Source organism: Diospyros lotus, chromosome 5, assembly GCF_014633365.1.
Source record: "Diospyros lotus cultivar Yz01 chromosome 5, ASM1463336v1, whole genome shotgun sequence".
In the NCBI taxonomy this organism is placed as follows: domain Eukaryota; kingdom Viridiplantae; phylum Streptophyta; class Magnoliopsida; order Ericales; family Ebenaceae; genus Diospyros; species Diospyros lotus.
In genome coordinates, this window is record NC_068342.1 from 7,046,800 (window position 1) to 7,066,854 (window position 20,055).

Below are 20,055 nucleotides of genomic sequence, written 5' to 3' on the forward strand. Positions count from 1 at the left end.
AACACAAAAGCCAGCTCTTATCATCATGCCAACCTCGGGGTTATAGATGTTCAATTTCTAATCCAAGTGCAAGACACCTCTGCAAAATATTCTCAGAGAAATAAATATTAATGTTTTTGAGACCTTGTCATGACCTATATACTAAATGGAGTTCCATTTAGCTGTCATTTCAGATATACTAATCTTCATCTGCTTTCAGAAACTAAGCCTATAGTTTTCAAGGACAGCATAATAGACAAGCTGAAAAGCCATCCTGCTTTCAGTTGCAAACCACACAAAGCACCATACGGTAAAAAGAAATTGAACACAATTAGTTCCTAAATTCTACGAGAAAAACACACCCAGTAATCAGTCAGATTTTCCTAAATTAATCTTAATCTACATAGAGTAGAGAAACTAAGCATACAGTTCCCAGAACAGCATAAACAAGCTGGAAACATCATCTACTTTCAGTTACAAACCACCCAAGGCAGATTCCAGATCACAAAAGGAAAGTGACCACAAATTAGTTGCTAACTTTAACCAGAAAAAACTTACAAAGTACAATACAAATCCAATCTCTACCCAATGCTCAAAATTGAAACCCAACAAACTCGATACAAACATATAAAACTATCATCATAAAACCCGTTGCCCGAATATTTACAGTTCTTCAAACACACTGATGCTGTGATTTGGGTGGGGGTAATATAGCATTCCGACTATTTTACATCCTTTATTTTCATCGACTATTTATTTACTACATAATGATTGTTCACCCGATAATTCTTCATTTATCCATCATACAAACCCTTCAAAACCTTTTTTCTTTTTCCAAAATATAAGATGCAAATTTATTCACATGTTCATTAGCTCCCAGCCTCCATCCAACGCCTGGAATCCACAACAGCAAAAGCAGTTCTGTGAAAAACAGCCAAACACCACAAAATTTAAAATCAGTGATACCAGAATCCAGATGAAATCCGCAAGGTATGGAAAAACCAAATAGAGAGTGACAGAAAAAACCAGGCAGCAGAAAAGGGCAGAAAATTACAAGCAAAAAACGGGTAAATTACACCCGGCACCAATGAAGTTTCACCAAAAGGCAAAAACATCCGAGCTATCAGAAATGACAATGACCTCCCCAGCCACTAACAGATTGTGCAAATTGACTATTTTACCCCAATTTTTAAACTCTCTCTCTCTCTCTCACACACCGATGGTTTACAATAGCAAAATGTTTGGCCATTGCTGAATCAATGCGGTTGTAGAACCCCACATGATGCCGAGAGAGAGAGAGAGAGAGTTACCGCTGCCATGGAGGAGGATCGTTGGCCGTCATGAAGTTCCCTCCATGAAGCTCTCTCTCTCTCTCTCTCTCTCTCTACCTATACATGAACACAAATTTGAGTTCCTTGAAGGGATCTAGGTTCCTCCAGTGTCAATGGCAGCCAGCCACCACCAAATTTTTTTTTTCCTATAATTATAGAGAGGGGGGGGGGGGGGGGGGTGCATTTGTAAAAATTTAAAGTCCTTTTCTCACGGAAGGGGGAAAATGATGCATGATCATTGTCATTTCTGATAGCTCAAGGGTGTTGGTGTCTTTTTGCCAAATTTTAGGGGAGTGGTGTAATTTACCCAAAAAGAAAGAAAGAAAGAAAGAAAAAGCCACAAAATTTTTGAAAATGCAATACATTATTTCGTTCTAAATGTCTTGCCAAACTAAGCTTTTCATATACAATTAGCTTGGGAACTTATATTTCCTTTGGGCCTCCAGCAGAAAAATAAACAAATAATGAAGATGACCAAAATCTCAGAGGTATATGTTTCTTTCAATTGACTTGCACATGATCAGCATGTTTTCCCAGCTAAGCAATATTTCTCAGTTGGCCTTTGTAGACTTCTATAGGATAAGGGGTTCAGGCTTCAAATAAATAGGCAACAACATCAGAACATTACAATATAGGTAGAGAAATAAGCAATTCAACAATGACAATAATTATGTGTAGATCAGATGATTAACTCAGTATGAGCCTAACCCAAGTCAAATTGTTCTGATGCTCTAAGGCAATAGGAATACTATTTGCATCCGTTCCAACATGGAATTTGGCAAACTCGAACAAGAGATCATGCAAGAGAAAGGATGGCAAGGATTTCTTAGAAGAGGCACATTTTTAAGTAATGAAACAATAAATCTGCAGCAAAAATAGGATAATCAACCAAAAATTTGTATATAGCTTGATAGAGATTACATTAATAAACCTCTCCACAAATTGAGCAGGCAAGCTGCCAGAGAAGAAACTATGCCTACAAATGCCCAGAGGACAACTGAATTACAAAAACTTCTATAGCAATTTGTGGATAAATGACCTCAAATACATACATATGGAAATATCAAAATTGAGGGTTAAATGATATTATCTTGTTAAAAACTCAAAAACAACCAAATTAAAGATGAAAAACCAAGCAGAATTTATATTCAACAGTACATTACAGAACCTGGAATGACTTATCAAAAAATATCAGAAATTACCTGGATTTCATCACCCAACTTCAAGATTTTGGCTCCCTAAACTGGGACAACATTAAATTGCAATACCTGCAATTATGGGCATGCACAATTAAAATACCATGTTGATGTCATATCTTTACAAATAAACTTGATGAGCAGTCAGCTGATAATAAAATTGTATATGCCCATAAAGCCCATACAGAATTCAACATAGCTAATGGTTTGGGCACACAATAGCGTGCCAAACAATGTTGAACTACAGTTATGCCTATAGAAGGTTTGGCTCATACTAAGATCAAAAGGCTATCAATAAATCATTCACTAATCAAAGGCATGTCATAAGATCACAGAAACAGCAGAAAGGATACTTAAAATTGACTACAAGTGAATTAATATGCTGTCAGGCTTAGAGCTTGAGGCAAGAGCTGCAGGCACCATGATGTCTAGCATCTTCCATATAATCAAGTGATATATGGGAACTTTAAGTGGTGAGGAGCAAAAGGGGAGGAATCAACCGTCATACATCCATTAGTAGCAGATAACATCACAGAATGGAAACACATATTAGATTTGGAGGGTGTTTGGCTTAGCTAAAATTATGGGAGCTTATAAGCTTTTGAGCTTTTAAGCACTAGCGATTTTTGTCGTAAATTTTAGATTTTAAGGCCATTTTGGTCTTTTACTTGATCAATTATAGCTTTTTTTGAGACAGATTATAAGCTATCCCCCAAAAAAGCTAGGCCATACCAGCTTTCGAAAAAGCTATTGGAAGAGATTATAAGCTTTGTAGCTTATAAGTTCTTCCAACTCCAGCTTATAAGCTCTTCCAACTTTGCCAAACAGGTAACAAAAAAATTAAGCTCTCAATGAACTTACGAGCTCCCTTTGACAATAAAATAAGATAAGATAAACAGCCTCTAAATCATATCATCTCTAGATACCTGTGCAAAAGGAACAAGCAGAATGATCATCTCAAACTTACCCTGGAAGCTCTAAACATTTTCTTCACCTTATACGCAAACTATTGAGGAAGTCTGAGAGCCTAAAAATACACTCAAAAAGAAACAGAAAAGAATATGAATAAAAAATTCCACAACCAAATGAAATTTTCAATATGGAAGGTGAAATAAGAAAAATGAAAAATAAGTAGGCAAAAGGCAACACCTAATATTCTTAGCAATCACTGTATGTCCATCTTCATCCCCAAGATGGCGCAAAACCACTTCCTCCAAACGACCATCACGATATGCATGCTGCAATGACAGAACATCATGTGAAGATGAGATTCCTTCATATTTAATTTAAAAGGACTCCACAAAAATATACATTACCAGTGAAGATGAGATTCTGTTTCATATTGAAATGACATGGAATCTAGTTGTTAATATAAAACTGGTATATAAAACCTTAATAATAGACTTATGTTCACTTCATGGTGCTCAGCAGGAAAGAAATTGGCTTATAACTAGTACTTCTGCTAGAGCCCAACAATTTACATATTTCTGCATGAGAGTAACCTGTTAGTTAACGCCCCCCCCCCCCCACCACCACCACCAAAAGAATAACAATAGCCAAATTCACCCAAAGAAGGTACTATGCGAGCCATTGGCACTAGAGAGTAACTGGCACAATACATATGTAGGCCTGCCAACATATATTCCATGCCAATAGATCATAAACACAAGATCCCCAGCTTCACAAAAAAAAAAGTATAGCATCAAAAAAGCTGGTTACAGCACACAAAAATTCTGACGTTGGTAAGAGCCAAGATCAAACCATACAAAGTGGTTGGGCACAAAATTTTAGCCAGAAAGCAAATTCTGAAGTTATCAAACTAGATTAAGTAGACAGGTCCTATGGACAAAGTAGTAACAAATGCTAAGCATATATCCTCAAATAACTAAGTGGAGATAATTGTATCAAACTCAAGCTGCCTTAAGCCATATCCTAACCAATTGAGAGTTCATTTTTTAAATCTTCAACATCACACGTCTCCAGTTCTACTACTGCACAATTGTATCAATCTCAAGCTGCCTTAACCTAAAGCAATATCCTAACCAATTGAGAGTTCATTTTTTAAATCTTCAACATTACAGGTCTCCAGTTCTACTACTGCAGGGTGGGACCTATGCAGGAAATGAAGCAAAGCATGTAGCCATTAGCATCATTAGAGGAAGTTTCCTCACAAATACCAAAGCAGCATGATTAAAGTGCTGAAGTATGGGGTACCTCTTCCCTGATTACAAATAGTCAATTTTCTATCGAAATTACAGGGTTAATTTTTTTCTTTTTATTTTAACTAATTCCTTGATACTAATTCCTTACACCCAATATTTCACATCTTGTCTAGACCAGATATCATCTACTTGGATAATTGCAACATGGAATAGCGTGACTGGGAATCCATGGGGATTGAATAGCGTGACTGGGAATCCATGATCCCCATTGTTTGACTTCTGGTGTGTACCACAACAAGAATGGTCTATCACTCAGATCAACAGAGTAGAGGTGGTAATAAATCCTACTGGGTACTTATATCAGCCCTTGAGTCTTGGTGTCACACCCCCCAACTCTGTCTCTCCCCACTTCCCAGCTAGAATTGGGGCACTGCCTAGCCTCTAGAGTGCTCTACTTCCTGAGGGCCTGACGCTGCCTAGCCATCCCCTGGGGTGTAACCCCTCCTATGTGGCACCTAGGGCCCCCTGGATTATAGCCCCCTACTCTGGAGCACCTAACAGACCTGGGGGTTGTCCAGCACCTCTAGAGCATAGCCCCCTCCTCTAGGCCTCCTAACATCCAGGGGCATAGCTCCCCTCCCTCAGGAGTGCCTTGCCATTTAAAATAACTTCCAAGGAAAAAAGAAATAAATAACAGTCATCTGCACTAAGGGTCGTCTAGTGCCTTTCAGTTGCATGGCCCCCTTGATTATATATATTTTTTTAATTTGCTTTTCTCTTAATTGACCAGGCTTCTTTTCGCTATTTAATGGCTTTCCTTGGCCATCTACCACATGGCCATTACTCGCCCTTTTTTACAATAGATTCCACTTAGACTTTGGGTCTTTTTACATACACTCCCTGTGGTTTAAATCTAGCATTTGAGATCCCAGCGGTTTCCTTTTTTTTTTTTTTTTCCAAACATCCATACCATTAGTCTGGAAAGGGGTCTCCATAAAACTAAACCTAAACCACATAAGTCTTTGTAACTAAACCAAAATCATAGTGGTTCTGAGTGGAATTTATCCTACTCTTTTTTAATGTCATTGGCAGCTTGATCTAAGAAAATGAACAAAACAAAACAAAAAAAGCAAAACGCAGAGATCAAAAATGCTAAATTTAAACCACGTCTCTATAAAAATGACCTACAAGACAAGGGGTCTGGGTAGAATTTACCCCTTTTTTTAAACTCAAACGCTGTATTCTTTGTGTGTGGTATATATATACAGAGTATTCTACCTTTTTCCTACAATTTCCATCCACCTTACTTCTCAGTCCTTGTGCACCAATGTTTCCACTCCAATAGCTCTTGCACTAACACTGCTTGAACTCATGAAACCCAACTTACTGGAATGTTCAACCATTACCCTTTACACACCTGTCATGCACTATAGAATGTCTGCAATAATTATAGGTGAAACATTATCAGTATCTACCTCTTCAAAGTAAACCCCCCCAAAAAAAGAAAAGAAAGCGTGCACTTGTTGACTTCTCTAACCCTAGTGATACAAGACAACATTCAACACTTTATAACCAAACCTAAGTGATCAAAATATTACCAGTCTAGGATGTTAATAAATAGAGGAAATTAAAAGTAGTTCACCATTCATTGGAATCCATCAAAGCAACTGGAACCCATAAATAAGTAAAAAAGACTCTAGTTTTCATTCAATATTTCAAATTTGTATTATACAAAATGGTTTTGGAAGTTTAATGAGACAAACTTGGAACTACCCTCCAAGCATGAGTAAATGCTAAATCTTTAGTTTTCAAGACAATTAAAGCTAAATCTTCACTGTTCAGGACAACTATTCAACGAGTAGATCAAATCTTCACTAATCTACAGATTTCATCTTATTTGACTCGTCAATGAACCTAGGAAATAAAAATGCACCCCTAAAAACCTTAATCTTGGTAGTCACAGCCCTTTGAAGAAAAATGAGCATAACTTCTTCTAAAAGGCTAGAATTGCAGTAAAACTATTAATTGGAAAGCAGGCACATAGAGCTATCAAACCATGGGTAATTTTCCTAGAAAATAATCTTGGAAGGGTGCAGAGTTAGGTTCCAAATTCATCAAATGTCACTGAATTGAAAACCTAACCAACTTGAACCAACAAATAAAATTCATCAAGCAATAAAATATCAAAAGGAATCATGAACACTCCCATCAAGCTTTGCAGCGAATTAATCAAGTCATGAGAGCCTTCCTATGGAGATGCATTGAGTCAACAAAATCCAAGTACCGCAGGCTGAGATCACAAGAACTTCACATGAGGGTGGGCTAGGAATCAAGAGGCTTCAAGACTGGAATCAAACCAATAAGCACAGATGAATTTGGCTGTTACGTCAGACGTATCAGCCTTCATTCTGGGAAACTGGAACAAATCAAACCCCCTGGGTAAGAACCAGTTTAGGCCTGCAAAAGTCTCTCTCTTGGGCTAGTTCCTGTACTTGGAGGAAAATCCTGAGAATAAGAGTCAAAATGAGAACATAATAATACCCAGTTGGGGATGGTATCAAGGTCTCATATGACTTCTAGTTTCTGTCATTCACTCATTCTATCTACCCCCTCGCAGGTGACAGGGGCCATAGTTTGTCAAAATGTCAGGCAATAACCATTAGAACTAGCCAAATAAAAATTCCACTGATCAGAACTTTTGGAGTTAAAACAGCATTCCGCCTCACTTGCATCCCAATATCTCAAAAGCTGTTGAATGAAAGACAATTAGGGTTCCTGATCAAATTGAGGCATTTGCAGTTAGATTAGCTTGGAAAACTGCCTTAAAACACCTGGCCCAAAAGTGATGTGGAACTGAGACACAAGAAGAAAACTAACAGGAGAAAAAAAATCTAGAGGGGGAAGAACAAGAAGAAATAGGGGCAGGGAAGACAAGAAGAGAAGAATCTGAGATGGAGAAGAAACCGAATGAGAAGAAACTCAAACTTTTAACATTAAATATCAACCTAAGTTCTCCTCTTTACTGTTCATCTACTATACAGAAAACAAATGCAATCCTACTAAAAATCAAATATTAGAATTCTCTTACAATATGCTACTAAAAATATTTAAAATAGAAAATAAAATAAACCAAATCCTAATTGTTTTTGGATTGTTGTTCTTCTTCACTACTTCCATAATACTCTGTTTCCTTCCTTGATCCCTAACTTGATCAACCAATTGTAAAGTAAACAGTTGAATGGCCTTCTTCCATTACCAACTATATACCAAAGGGTGGTCTAAATCCAGTGTCTGCTGGCTAAAGATCCTAATAACTCCAGTAGAACTCCAACAAATCTAGATCAGTCTGCTGCAATTCTTATCTAGTAAATCCATATACAGTCTGAATTGGGCAATCAACCTAATGAATAAGGAAAGGCTGAACCTTTCCATCCCTAGTGAATACAATCTGTTAATCTAAAATAGCATTAATCTTATCTTTGTGGGCATGGGTAGGCAATGGGCTCTCTATATAGTTCGATGGGTGGATTGACAAAAATGGATCATCTGCGAGAGTAGCATGAATTTAGATTGTTTCTATTCTGTGATTGTATTTCATCGGCTATGTCCCTTGTATTTCATACATTTTGCTATTCTTTTCCCCCTTAACAAATGAGGAAAAATACTCCACACATACAAGATTATAACATTAATCCAACGTAAAACAAAAAGAAAACATAAACTAAAAAAATCAAAAACTAAAACTCCATATGGTAAACAACTGTAATAGGTTTACCTTGTAAAAACAACTAGTCCCAAAGGGACAACTCCCATTTCCAAAGTCAAAGTGCTTGCAATCAATAGACCTGCAAAAAGGAGTTTATCTTAATGATCTTACCAATAGACTGCCACAAAAATATTTCTTAAGATGCTCAGTTATTATAATATCCATATTGTCAAATCCTCAACCTTCCCAGCCCCCCAAGCAAACTGAAAGAGCAGATGAATAAAATGAACTTTGTAGATAAATCTTGCGAGATGATCAAAGGAAAGCATATACAAGGTATACACCCAAACCAATATTATGCAACATATATGTTCATACTTCCTCTATGGAAAGAGGCTACCCAAACCTTAGATAAAGTTATATACAAATCTTCAGGAAAGGAGTGAAGGAAAAACAAACTTGGTAGAATGCACTTGTTACTGGTTAGAGCACACAAAAAGCTTGAGATACATCTTCCTTTTCTTTTTATTTATTTTCGTTTTTTTTTAATAAGCAACTAAAAACCATACAAAAGAGAAACACATTAATAACTTACAAGGATAAACATCTAAAAAGATATATTAAGGACCCTTAAATGGAAGAGAGTAGCCACCCTAGCCCACAGAAAATAGGAAAAGAGAATAGGTCTCTTACTTAAGATAAGAATTTGAACTCTCAATACCTCGAAAGAATCTCTCATTCCCCTCAATAATTACCCAAGTCAAAACAGAGACAAATGGGCATGAATCTCTTAAAACATAAAATGGACACTCAATTCATCATCTTTAAATCAAACTAAAGTAACATCAGCTTAAATTACATTTATCTATCACAAAAAGAAAACAGGGACAAAAAAAATCCCAACAAAAAATGTTCATGTAGCATCTTTGTCATGGATTTGATTATGGTGCACAGTACAATTTGTTTGTTATTGACCTCCATATTTCATCCCATTCAACTTCTCCAAACGTATTAAAACCAGATTGAGTTGAAGTCCACATTACATTTCTAATACTCACTCCTTTTGTCTCATCCACCCAAAACAATAACAATATATATCATCAGCAACTAAAATATACAAGGCACTTCATCTTGAATGTACATTGTAAGTAGATTTCTCACTAAAATAACGAGATAAGAACTCAATACAGAACCTTAATGGAATCCAATTGTAACTATAAAAACCTTAGTATCTGTTTCGCAAGGACTACCACAATTTTTTTCTCCTTAATATGTCTTTAATAACCTATATATAAGTACTGTCAACTCCGTTCTTGTCTAAAACACTCCAGAATACTCCTCTGAAACTCTACCATAATCTTTTTTGAAGTCTCTTGTTGGATCCAAGAATCTGACATGGGACTCTCGCCAATTGTGGTGAGAATCCATGAAGAATGAGGGGAGATTATAGGAGAAATGTAGGGAGAGTGAGAAGAACAGAGAATGGTAGAAGGATCGAGAGAGAGAGAGAGAGAGAGAATGAGAGAGAGTTAGGCGGGAAATTAGAGATCTCAATTCTGATATTAGATTATCTCAATTGGGTGTGGTCAGTTTGTATATATACTGATCCATCACCCATGCGGCCACCAAAATTCAAAAGGGTACAACCGCCTTAAGCTATTACTTGAGTACAAACCATCAATGCTTAACTACCTGGTACAACTACTCACTGCTTATAACTACCTATACAAGGTACTACCCTTTATTAGCAGTGGGTACCTGACAATCCCCCCCCCCCCCCTTACAAATTTCTTATCCTCAAGAAATGCAGAGTAAGTTAGCGGCCTAAGGGAATTGCTTGAGCAGGTTAGGGAGGTACTGCCATGTGTTGTCTGGGTGCAGGTGAGACCATTTGATTAGAACTTGAGTTTTCGGGGCTCCCTGTTTATAGATGATCCTTCTGTCGACTATGGCTGCGGGTTCCATGGGAACATTGTTTGCTGCAGGCAGAGGGGGTAGAGAGGAACTAGCGTAGTGATAGGAAAAGGACCATAGAACTTAGGGCTCAACTTAGAAACTGGCCCTTGCAATAGTGTCCTGAGGTGGGCATGTTTCAGCTTTAAGTACACATTATTTCCCACAGCAAACTCCCTCTACATCTTCTTCTATCTGCAAACTGCTTCATGCAATTTTTGGAAGTTGCTAGCTCATTCCTCAGCAGTTATAGGACCTGTTGTCTTTGTTGCAAATAGGTATCCAAGGCTGCCACTATAGTTGGGTCTTGATGGCTGGTAAGAGGGATGACTTGTATCCATATAGAGCCTCGAAGGGGGACATTTTGATGGAATTGTGGCCATTGGAATTGTACCACCACTGAGCCAAGGGAAGCCACTTGTGCCACCCCTTAGGCTGCAAGAAACAGAGGCAACATAGGTAGGTAACATAGGTAGGTCTCAAGGCATTGGCTCACCCTCTCCGTTTGCCAGTCAAATTCTGGATGGTAGGTGGAGGACATGTGTAACTTGGTCCCTAGGGATTTCATCAGTTCCTTCCACAGTAAGAATGTGAAGATTTTGTCCCTATCTAATATTATTGACTGTGGGGTGCCATGGAACTTCACCACTCAGTATAAGGGTGGGTTAGGCTTAGGAAGTGGGCATACTCAGTGAATTGGTCCACCACCACCAGTATGCAGGCTCTCCCTTCCGATTTGGGCAGCCCTTCAATAAAGTCCATAGATACACTCTCTCATGACTACCCAGGTGTAGCCAAAGGTTGCAGCAGTCCAGGATTGGCTACTGTTTCGTGTTTACACCTCTTACAAACATCACAACCCACCACAAATTCCATTACAAATTTCTGCAGTAGTGGCCAATAAAAAAGCTATTTCACCTTGTGGTATTGTTATAAATTGGGAGCACTAGTAGCCTTTAACCCTCTAAAGAAACCAATCAAACACCCCTCAACACACTCACAACTCACCGGCCAACACACCACAGCACAAACATGTAATAAAGAACAGAATTTAAACAAGAAAGAAAACTCGCACACCACATGAGGGGACAGAATTTTATCCTGGTTCATGCCAATTGAATTGGCACTACATCTAGCCTTGAAACCTCCCGAGAGCAGCCTTCTCTGGTCTAGAATGATCACAGTACAATCCCTCACCCTCACGATTACAAGACTTCAAGATTAAAAAGACTATTCTGTTCACACAGCCTTTCCTCTATCTGCTTCTCGTGAGAATGAATAATGCACCCTTATTCCTAGACTGTTGTCCTATTTATAGAGAATAGGGCATTAACTTCTAGAAATTTATAACCGGTATAGAGATTTCCGGTTTTAACCCCCAACTCAATTCTATTTACAAGCTGGAAAAAAATCACCTATCTATACCCCCAAATTCCAATGCATCGTAACTATAAATATTCTGAATTTCTCAAGACAACCTTCTAACAAATATGTATTCAGTATACCAGAATGCCCACTTGACAGAGACTCATGCAAAGCCTCTAGGATCCTCCTCTAAAGCATATCACTTTCCCCAATCACCAGCTTTCCCTGATTTGATTAGCCTATTGGTTAGGGTCTACCCCTGCCTGCTTGAGGGGTTCATTACCAGCTGTTCCAGCAGCTCCTTAGTGTTGTCATCCTTGTCATAGCTTGTTGTGACCTCCTGATACCAATGAGGGACAATGGAGGTGATAGCAACCGAGGTTCCCTCTTCAAAATGTTTGGATAGGGCATTTACGACTATATTTTCCTTCCCTTTTCTATATTGTATCACATAATCTAATCACATAGGCTTGGCCATACATTTCTTTTGCAATTGTGTATGTAGTTTCTGTTGTAACAAAAACTTCAAACTTTCATGGTCCATTCTAATCACGAACTAGCCTACTTCCAAGTAATGTCTCCATTTTTTAACAGCCAACAACTCCTCCTCGTAGGTGCTTAAGCCTAGGTGCCAGGGGGCTAGGGATTGGCTAAGAAATGCCAAGGGTCTGTCCTCCTACATTAAGATTGCCCCAATACCTATGCTACTAGCATTGGCTTCCAATGTGAAAGGCTTGTTGAAGTCAGGTAGACCCAGGATTGGTAATTCGCTCATAACTTTCTTAAGTTTCTCAAAAGCTTCTTCTGCCTTGGGACCCTAATGGAACCCTTCCTTTTTCAATAATTCAGTGAGGGGTCAACTGATCACTCCATAGTTTCTTACAAACCTCCTATAATAGCTTGTTAGCCCCAAGAAACCCCTTAAAGCCTTGACAGTAGTAAGCCTAGGCCAAGTAACCATGGCATCCACCTTTCTTGGGTCTGTACTAACCCTAGCACTCGATATGATGTGCCCCGAGTACTCCAACCGTCTATGCGCAAAAGCACATTTTGACCTCTTGACCTACAATTTGTTGAATCTAAGAACCTCAAATGTGGCCTTAAGGAGGTCAAGGTGTTGGGCAAAGGAGGAGTTGTATACAAGGATGTCATTAAAAAAATACTAGGATGAACTTTCGTAAGTAAGGTTCAAAAATTTGGTTCATCAGTGCTTAAAAGGTGACTAGGGCATTAATGAGTCCAAAAGGCATCATTGTAAATTCATAGTGCCCTTGGTGGGTTTTGAAAGCAATTATGGGGACATTTTCCAACTTCATTCTTATTTAGCAGTAGTCGAATCTAAGGTCAAGCTTGGTGAAAATTGAGGCGTGCTTTAGCTCATCCAGTAGGTCTTCAACAATGGGTATGGGAAACTTATCTTTGATGGTAATGGCGTTTAGTTGACAGTAGTCAACACAAAACTGTCATGTCCCATCTTTTTTCTTAACAAGTAGCACAAGTGAGGCAAAGGGACTGTGGTTTGGCCTTATGATAGCTTTTTGTAGTATACCTTTCACCAATTTTTCAATCTCATTTTTTTGTTTGGGAGGGTAACAGTAGGATCTTATGTTAACAAGTTCAGCATTTGATTTGAGGGTAATGGAATGATCATAAGGCCTTTCAGGGGGTAAGGAGTCAAGCTCAACAAATAGGTCCCTAAATTTAATTAAAAGTATGTTAAGAGAGTCAATTTCATTTACCTCTCATTAATCATGTAGTTGACTGCTCACTGTCACCCTTAGATCCCCTTCTTGCTCCCAATTCTCTCCCAGGTGGTCAACAACATGGATGGAGAACTATGCCATTCAGGAAAGCTTTTTCTTAAACATCTTCTATAGTTTCTTCCATGTGATCATCTTACAAACCCCTGTGTTAAATCATTTGTATTAGTTTCTTCCATGTGATCAAGGATGTATTTGGTATTTCATTAGTTAGTTGTAACAACCAAGGTTGTAACGGCCGGTTATGTCTTGTTTGATCCGCCCCTCATGTTCAATAAATAAGGGGTCGGGGGTCATTCATTCTCATTCTGTTTTTTTATCGTATCTTGAGAGAATTATGCAAGTATGTACTGTGTGAGAGAAAAGTTGTTGAGTACTTTATACTCTTGTGTTAACTCTGTATTGCCTGAGGATAGGGCTATGAGAGAGTGTTCTGCAGTGCATGTAATCATTCTTGTGATTCAAGATAGTGGAGAAGAGGCCTAAGGCAGTCTGGATGTAGGTTTCCTTTCAAGAGAACTGAACCAGGATAAATTCTATGTCTTCTTGTGTGTGTCCATCTATTGTCTATCGTTTCTTATTCTATTTTCTCTTTCATGTGTGGAGAGTTTCCTATTATTCCTGAAAATTGAGTATTTGAATAAGTGAGGCGGAAGACTATGATAACGCCCTGTTTCTAAGGTGCCTGTAAGGGTTCTCCTCTTTCCATCCTTTTTAAAGGTTACTTCCATCTTGTTGAAGTCAAAACTGATGGTGCTCACCTCCTTCATCTAATCCACCCCCAACACTATGTCACAACCCCCTAATTTAAGTAGCCTCAAACTCCTCTTCATGCATTTCCCAACAGAATCCCATGCAAGCTGATTAGTTGAGGACTTTGCTACCATTGGCCACTATCACAGATAGGGGGTGAGTGCCAATGAATTGCAGTTCAGTCTCTTGGCTATTGCCTCATCAGGGAAACTGTGGGTGCTCCCACTGTCAATAAGGACCACTAGTTTACAATTTTGTACCTTACCCTCCACTTTGATATTTTTTGTTGTTGGCTAACTCTGTAAGGGCGTGTAAGGAAATCTCTTCATTATCCTCCCCTTCTATCTCTAAGGGGTTTGCTAACTCCTCCCATTCCACCTCTTCACCTTCTAGCAGCAGCAGTTGCCTCTTGCATTGGTGCCTTAGTGTATACTTGTCTCCACACCAGAAACACAACCCTACTTGTCTCCTCTGTTCAATAATCTTTCCTCTTGGTGAATGCACAAGGTTGGGAGTGAGAAGGGTGAGAAGTCCCTTTAAACCCTGGCCAACCTTCCCTGTCACCCTATTAAACACCTTGCTTCCCACCTGCCAAACATTGGAACTCATCCCCTTCATTTGCATTCTTTGTTTCCTCATTAAGGCCCATAACCAAGCACTTTCTACGACTTGCTTAACAGTCCGGGGTTGTAGCATCTTCACGGTCAATCTCAATTCATCACTCAATCCACTAGTGAAACTTGAGACAGAGTATTCCTCCGTTAAGTGTGGGTTATGGATCAACATTAATGATCTTAGCTCCTTAAACTTAAGTTGGTAGGCTTGCACTAACCCCTTTTGTTCGAGTTTGTTGAATTCCTCAACCACATCCATCATGTTTTTATCTCCAAATTTCTCACACAAATCTTCAACAAAATCTATCCATTGACCACCCTCCTTAACCAGGTGTCCCCCACGTCATTGAGATAGGCAAAGGCCAGAGTGACCTTCTATTGTTTGAGCACAACATACATACTAAACATCCATTCACAGCATCTCACCCACCATCTCGGGTTCTCACCATCAAATAATGGTATCTCCAATTTTGACATAAGAAAGTTGGGCTAATTACGAGCAGCCTGGGTTTCCTACCTCCAATCTAATGTACTTTCACCCATAATCTCCAGATCAACCTTCAATTCTAAAGATCCTACAAGTCAATGGCCCATCCCCTGCCTAGACAAGATCGGATCAAACCTCTATGTAGGGGGAAACTCGGGAGAGAGTCTTACCGGATGTTGGCTAATAAACATCCTCATGAATTGTTGCATCTAATCTCGCTACTGCATGTTTTGCTCGTGCAATTGATGAAGCATCTGATTGCGCAATTGATTGCTCTGTTTGCGATTCTCCTAGTCCTCGCACCATCAATCCATAGCTCCTTCTATCCTCCTCTCCGCCACCAATTCTACAGACGCCTCCAAAGTCCCCATTCAAATCTACTTATCTGCTACCACCGCCGTCACTTGTTGTAATTGGGACTCCATTTGTTTCATCCTTGTTCTATCGGCTATTGTGGAGAAGTCATTGAAGGAGATCGCCATCCCAGACGTTGCTTTGATACCAAAATATCAAATCCAAGAATTTGACAAGGTACTCTCACCAATTGTGGTGAGAACCCGTGAAGAATGAGGGGAGATTATAGGAGAAATGTAGGGAGAATGAGAAGAACAAAGAATAGTAGAAGGATAGAAAGAGAGAGAGAGAGGGGTGGGAAATTAGAGATCTTAATTCTGACATTAGATTATCACAATTGGGTGTGGTCAGTTTGTATATATTTTGATCCATCACCCATGTGGCGCCAACAGTCCGCCAAAATTCAAAAGGGTACAACCACCTTAAGCTATTACTTGAGTACAAACCATTAATGCTATAACTACCCGATACAACTACTCATTGCTTATAACTACCTATACAAGGTACTACCTTTTATTAGCAGTGGGTACAAGACATCTCTAAACATCATATAAAATCCTTCAATTAATCTTTAAACCTTTCCAACAAACACCTTAACAACTAGATAGCTTCAATCATTGACCTACAAGGCACGAAACAAAATTGGTTTTCAAAAACCCTGATTTATCTTCTTAACCTTTATTCAATCATTCTTTCTCAAAATTTCTGAGTATAGCTTATTAGCCTGATCACCCTAAAATTTCTGCCTATTGCCCCTCAACTACCAAAACAGCTCATTAAAAATGGATAAAAGCCATAAACAAGTATGAACTTCTAAGGTCTATCAGCAGACAAAACATATGAGGTTGGTGGACATTCTATGGGAGGGGGAGATTACCTAAATTCTAACAAAAGAAAGACATCTACTCCCAAAAGTCTAATATCTAGTAGTGCCCCTTATACCATGCAGTCAAGGATTCCTTATAATATGACATGTGTAAATCTTTTAAACCTTAAAAAAGTACCACACTAACACATAAAAAGTATTTAAGAAACAACATAAAATGCCATTTTCTCATTTTGCAAAAGAGGTACAGAGATGCTTCCAACTTTCTCAGCTATATACCAGTGCATATCAGTGGAGTACATGTATTTCAGATCATTAGGAAATTTATGCAGATCAGTACTCTGCATTTGATGATGATTGATGAGCTTTGCTTAATAAATCACACAAGAAAATTAATGAAATTAGAAGCAAATAATTTTTTTCCAAAAAAAAAAATGAACATGTGCCACATATAATTTTCTTTCCCATCCTATTTATTTCTTTCTACTCTTTCTTTATTTCTTTTTTATATTTTTGGACCAGGAGGATGCCTGAGAGTTTGTTGGAAGGGCCACAAATAACAGAAGTTGTTTAAGACTTCACATTAGCAACTGCAAATGTTAAAGAATTCAAATGGGTCCTTCTACCATAGTTCTCTTTAAGAAACTACAAACCGCAAGCTCTCAATAAATAGATATGACATAGTAAGCAGAGAGATCAGTGCCTTAATCGAGACATGCATGCAACTGCTCTTTCACAATCAATAAATATGTAACTGTATCAATTAATTTTGGAGTTACGATACTTTGAAGGTCCATACCAACCAAAATATTCAAGTTGATCAGATGAACAAGCAAAGGAAATAAGAATGTCTTACTTATTTCTTTCAAAGAGACTCAAGGAACGGATGAACTAATAAATAATACCTGAGCTTTGACTTGTAGCTTTCAACAATTTCCTGCTTTTCTTCTTTTGTAAAATACCAGATGACACTGGGAATGACAAAGTATGAAACCTTTCTACATATTGGGCATGCCCTCAATGTAGAATTGACATCCATACCAGAGGATGGGGAACTACTACGCCAATTCCGGATGCATGATATACAAAATGGATGATCGCACTCTGATAGCAATCCAAACTTCCGTTCAGCTGCTGTCAATTTTGAAAGAACACGCTCAAGGCACACACTGCATTCTATTTCTTGACTATGCTTTAAAGCTTCCAGGTGCTTTTGCTTTTTCTCACATGTTTTAATATGTTCCTCCCTCTCCTGGGGTCTGTAAGGATGTAAGCACTGCTTTTCGCAGGTGGGGCATAAATCCCCATGGATATGAGGACATTTTTCTCCACGAGGACAACTACCAGCAGCAGCAAATGAGCATATCGAATGATCGGCTGGATCAATAATCCTAGTCTCAAAAACATCATTGGTATCTAACAAAGACTGTTGCCCAGATGTTTGGCCCCATGCCGGTGCAGCAGGGGGAACGAAAGGTTTACTTGTAGCAGAAAGCTCTGAAGCAATTCCAGGAACTGCAGTTGACCCAACAGGCATAGTCCCAGAAGGACGATTTAGACTAGCATAATCAGAAACCAAAAAGTGGTGAGAACTTGCAGATGAAGATGTGGTGGAGGATTGTGAACGAGAAACTTTAACATGTTCATATCTGCAACGGCCTCCATAAGAACAGGCTCCTTTCTGGTAGAAGGTGCACACCTGAAATGGCATTTTAATAAGGATCAATGAGGAGGAAGCAAAAGTAAGATGTCACCAATGGAATAAATTGAGCATCAAAGCAGGTAGCAGATTATTTACATTATTAGGCGGGTCCTTCCAATCATGCGAGAACTCACAATGATCCCCTTTCAAACAAGCTCCATGTGCAAAGAACTTGCAGAGAACCCTGATCAAAATAGACACAGGAAACTATGAATAATTCCTGACCATAAACACAGGATCTCAAGCAAGAAATTTGATATTTGTCTAAATTAAAATTACTTATTAAGAAAGATTTCTGGTCTAAATGAAAATTAGTTATTGAAATAATAAAATAGTTATGTAAACCAAATATCAGGGCCATATCCATGCCAAGTTGACAATGGAATCTGCATAGGAAATACACTATTGGCAAAAGAATTGCAACCTCATTGCTCACAAGTATCTTATGAAGAAGTTATGCAAAAGTAACACCTTAATTGAAACTTCTAGGGCAGGTTTGAGTGTGCAAGAAAATCTTTGGGATATTTACATAATTTTTGGTCAAATACTAAACAAGGACTTCGTTGACATCTACCATTTTAACTTCCTCTCTTTCCTTACACTTCTCGTCAACCAAACGGAGCTCTATCGCAAAAGATTTTTGCAAAAGCAATTGCGGGAAACATCCCACCTAATGAAGTCTCCATTGAAAATTTCCCGAGAAAATCGAATCATCAAACGATATGCCTAAACCAGCTCCTTCGATTCACTAACAACTTGCAATCGAGAAGAGGAGGTCACAAAATTAAGAAAACATATAAAGCATAAAAAATTCCAGCCAATCCCCAGCGATTCAGATTAAATTGAAAGGCATTTCGTTTGCAGACAAATAACCGCCAGAATATCATACGTACGAGATTGAAACCAAAAGTTATAGCCTTTTCAACATGAATACAATCAGATAAACACCACCTACATCGAAACTTGTGCGGTTTGCCGGCAAATTGAACCGAAAGGATTGAGAAGGCAAGAAAACCAAGAATTCAAACATATCAAATTCGAGAAACGAGAATCACCTCTTTGACATGGATTGTTTCAATAGAACCGATTGAAACCCTAAAAGCTTCAGCTGGGGAAACGTAAACCAACAGTCCCGATACCCACTTTTAGGGTTTTGGGCGGTTGGTATGCTGTCAGGTGTGCGGAGGGAGAGGCAATGGGGGTCGAGTTTACCGAAATGCCACTCCTCCACGGGGATGTACGAATGGTTGGGCCCTGCAATTTCGAAGAAATTGGAGGGTGTTTGTGTCAAATAATGTTGCCTGAATAGGAACCAGTTTGAAAGGAAAGGCCCTGATTGAAAGAAGTAGACCCCTTGAGTGCAATCTATGGTAGAATTTCCAGAGACATATTACACCCCAGAATATTTCCTGGACAGAATATACTATGGTATGTTTTTCTTTTTCTTTTTTCTTTTTTTTTCTGTAGGCAGAGGATATCAAATTTTACTCCTAGCCTCTCACAAGATTAGGCTCTATCTACTCCTAGGGCACATGTTGTGACACCCACAAGACATCCAATTAGATGATCATATTATTATTGATTTATTTATTATTTAAATTGAATTATTAATAATAATGAAACATTTATACCAAACCAGCTAGTCCTTACATTAGTTTAAGCAACCCATGCCATAACTTTTTTTAGCATTTAATTTTGTTTGTCTCTTGACACACAATGGCAGTTAAAGAGGGAGGTAAATTGAATGATAAAAATTTATTAAATCGAATTCTTTATTTTTCAAACTCTTGAGTTTTTTTTATACAAAAAAAAATATTTGTTATAAATATCTATGTTATTTGGAAATGATAGCAATATAAATACACAA

At 38.4% G+C, this 20,055-nt stretch overlaps 1 protein-coding gene across 4 annotated transcripts; it reads right to left on the minus strand.

The window, feature by feature from the left end:
- Window positions 1-495: 495 nt before the first annotated feature.
- On the minus strand, window positions 496-19,546 carry LOC127801860 (E3 ubiquitin-protein ligase makorin). Of its 4 annotated transcripts, XM_052337346.1 has the most exons (10): window positions 19,244-19,542; window positions 18,285-18,372; window positions 17,392-18,185; window positions 8,444-8,513; window positions 3,656-3,744; window positions 3,474-3,533; window positions 2,513-2,578; window positions 2,232-2,286; window positions 2,019-2,093; window positions 496-900 (listed from the first exon to the last, which is right to left on the minus strand). In XM_052337346.1, the coding sequence occupies exons 1-6, from the start codon at window positions 19,252-19,254 to the stop codon at window positions 3,497-3,499; spliced, it is 1,089 nt and encodes a 362-aa protein (XP_052193306.1). In that variant the 5' UTR covers window positions 19,255-19,542; the 3' UTR covers window positions 496-900; window positions 2,019-2,093; window positions 2,232-2,286; window positions 2,513-2,578; window positions 3,474-3,496. The 4 variants fall into 4 exon arrangements, with proteins under 4 accessions (XP_052193306.1, XP_052193307.1, XP_052193308.1 ...); XM_052337347.1 differs by lacking the exon at window positions 2,019-2,093; XM_052337348.1 differs by lacking the exons at window positions 2,019-2,093; window positions 2,232-2,286 and having other exon boundaries at window positions 19,144-19,546.
- Window positions 19,547-20,055: the final 509 nt, after the last annotated feature.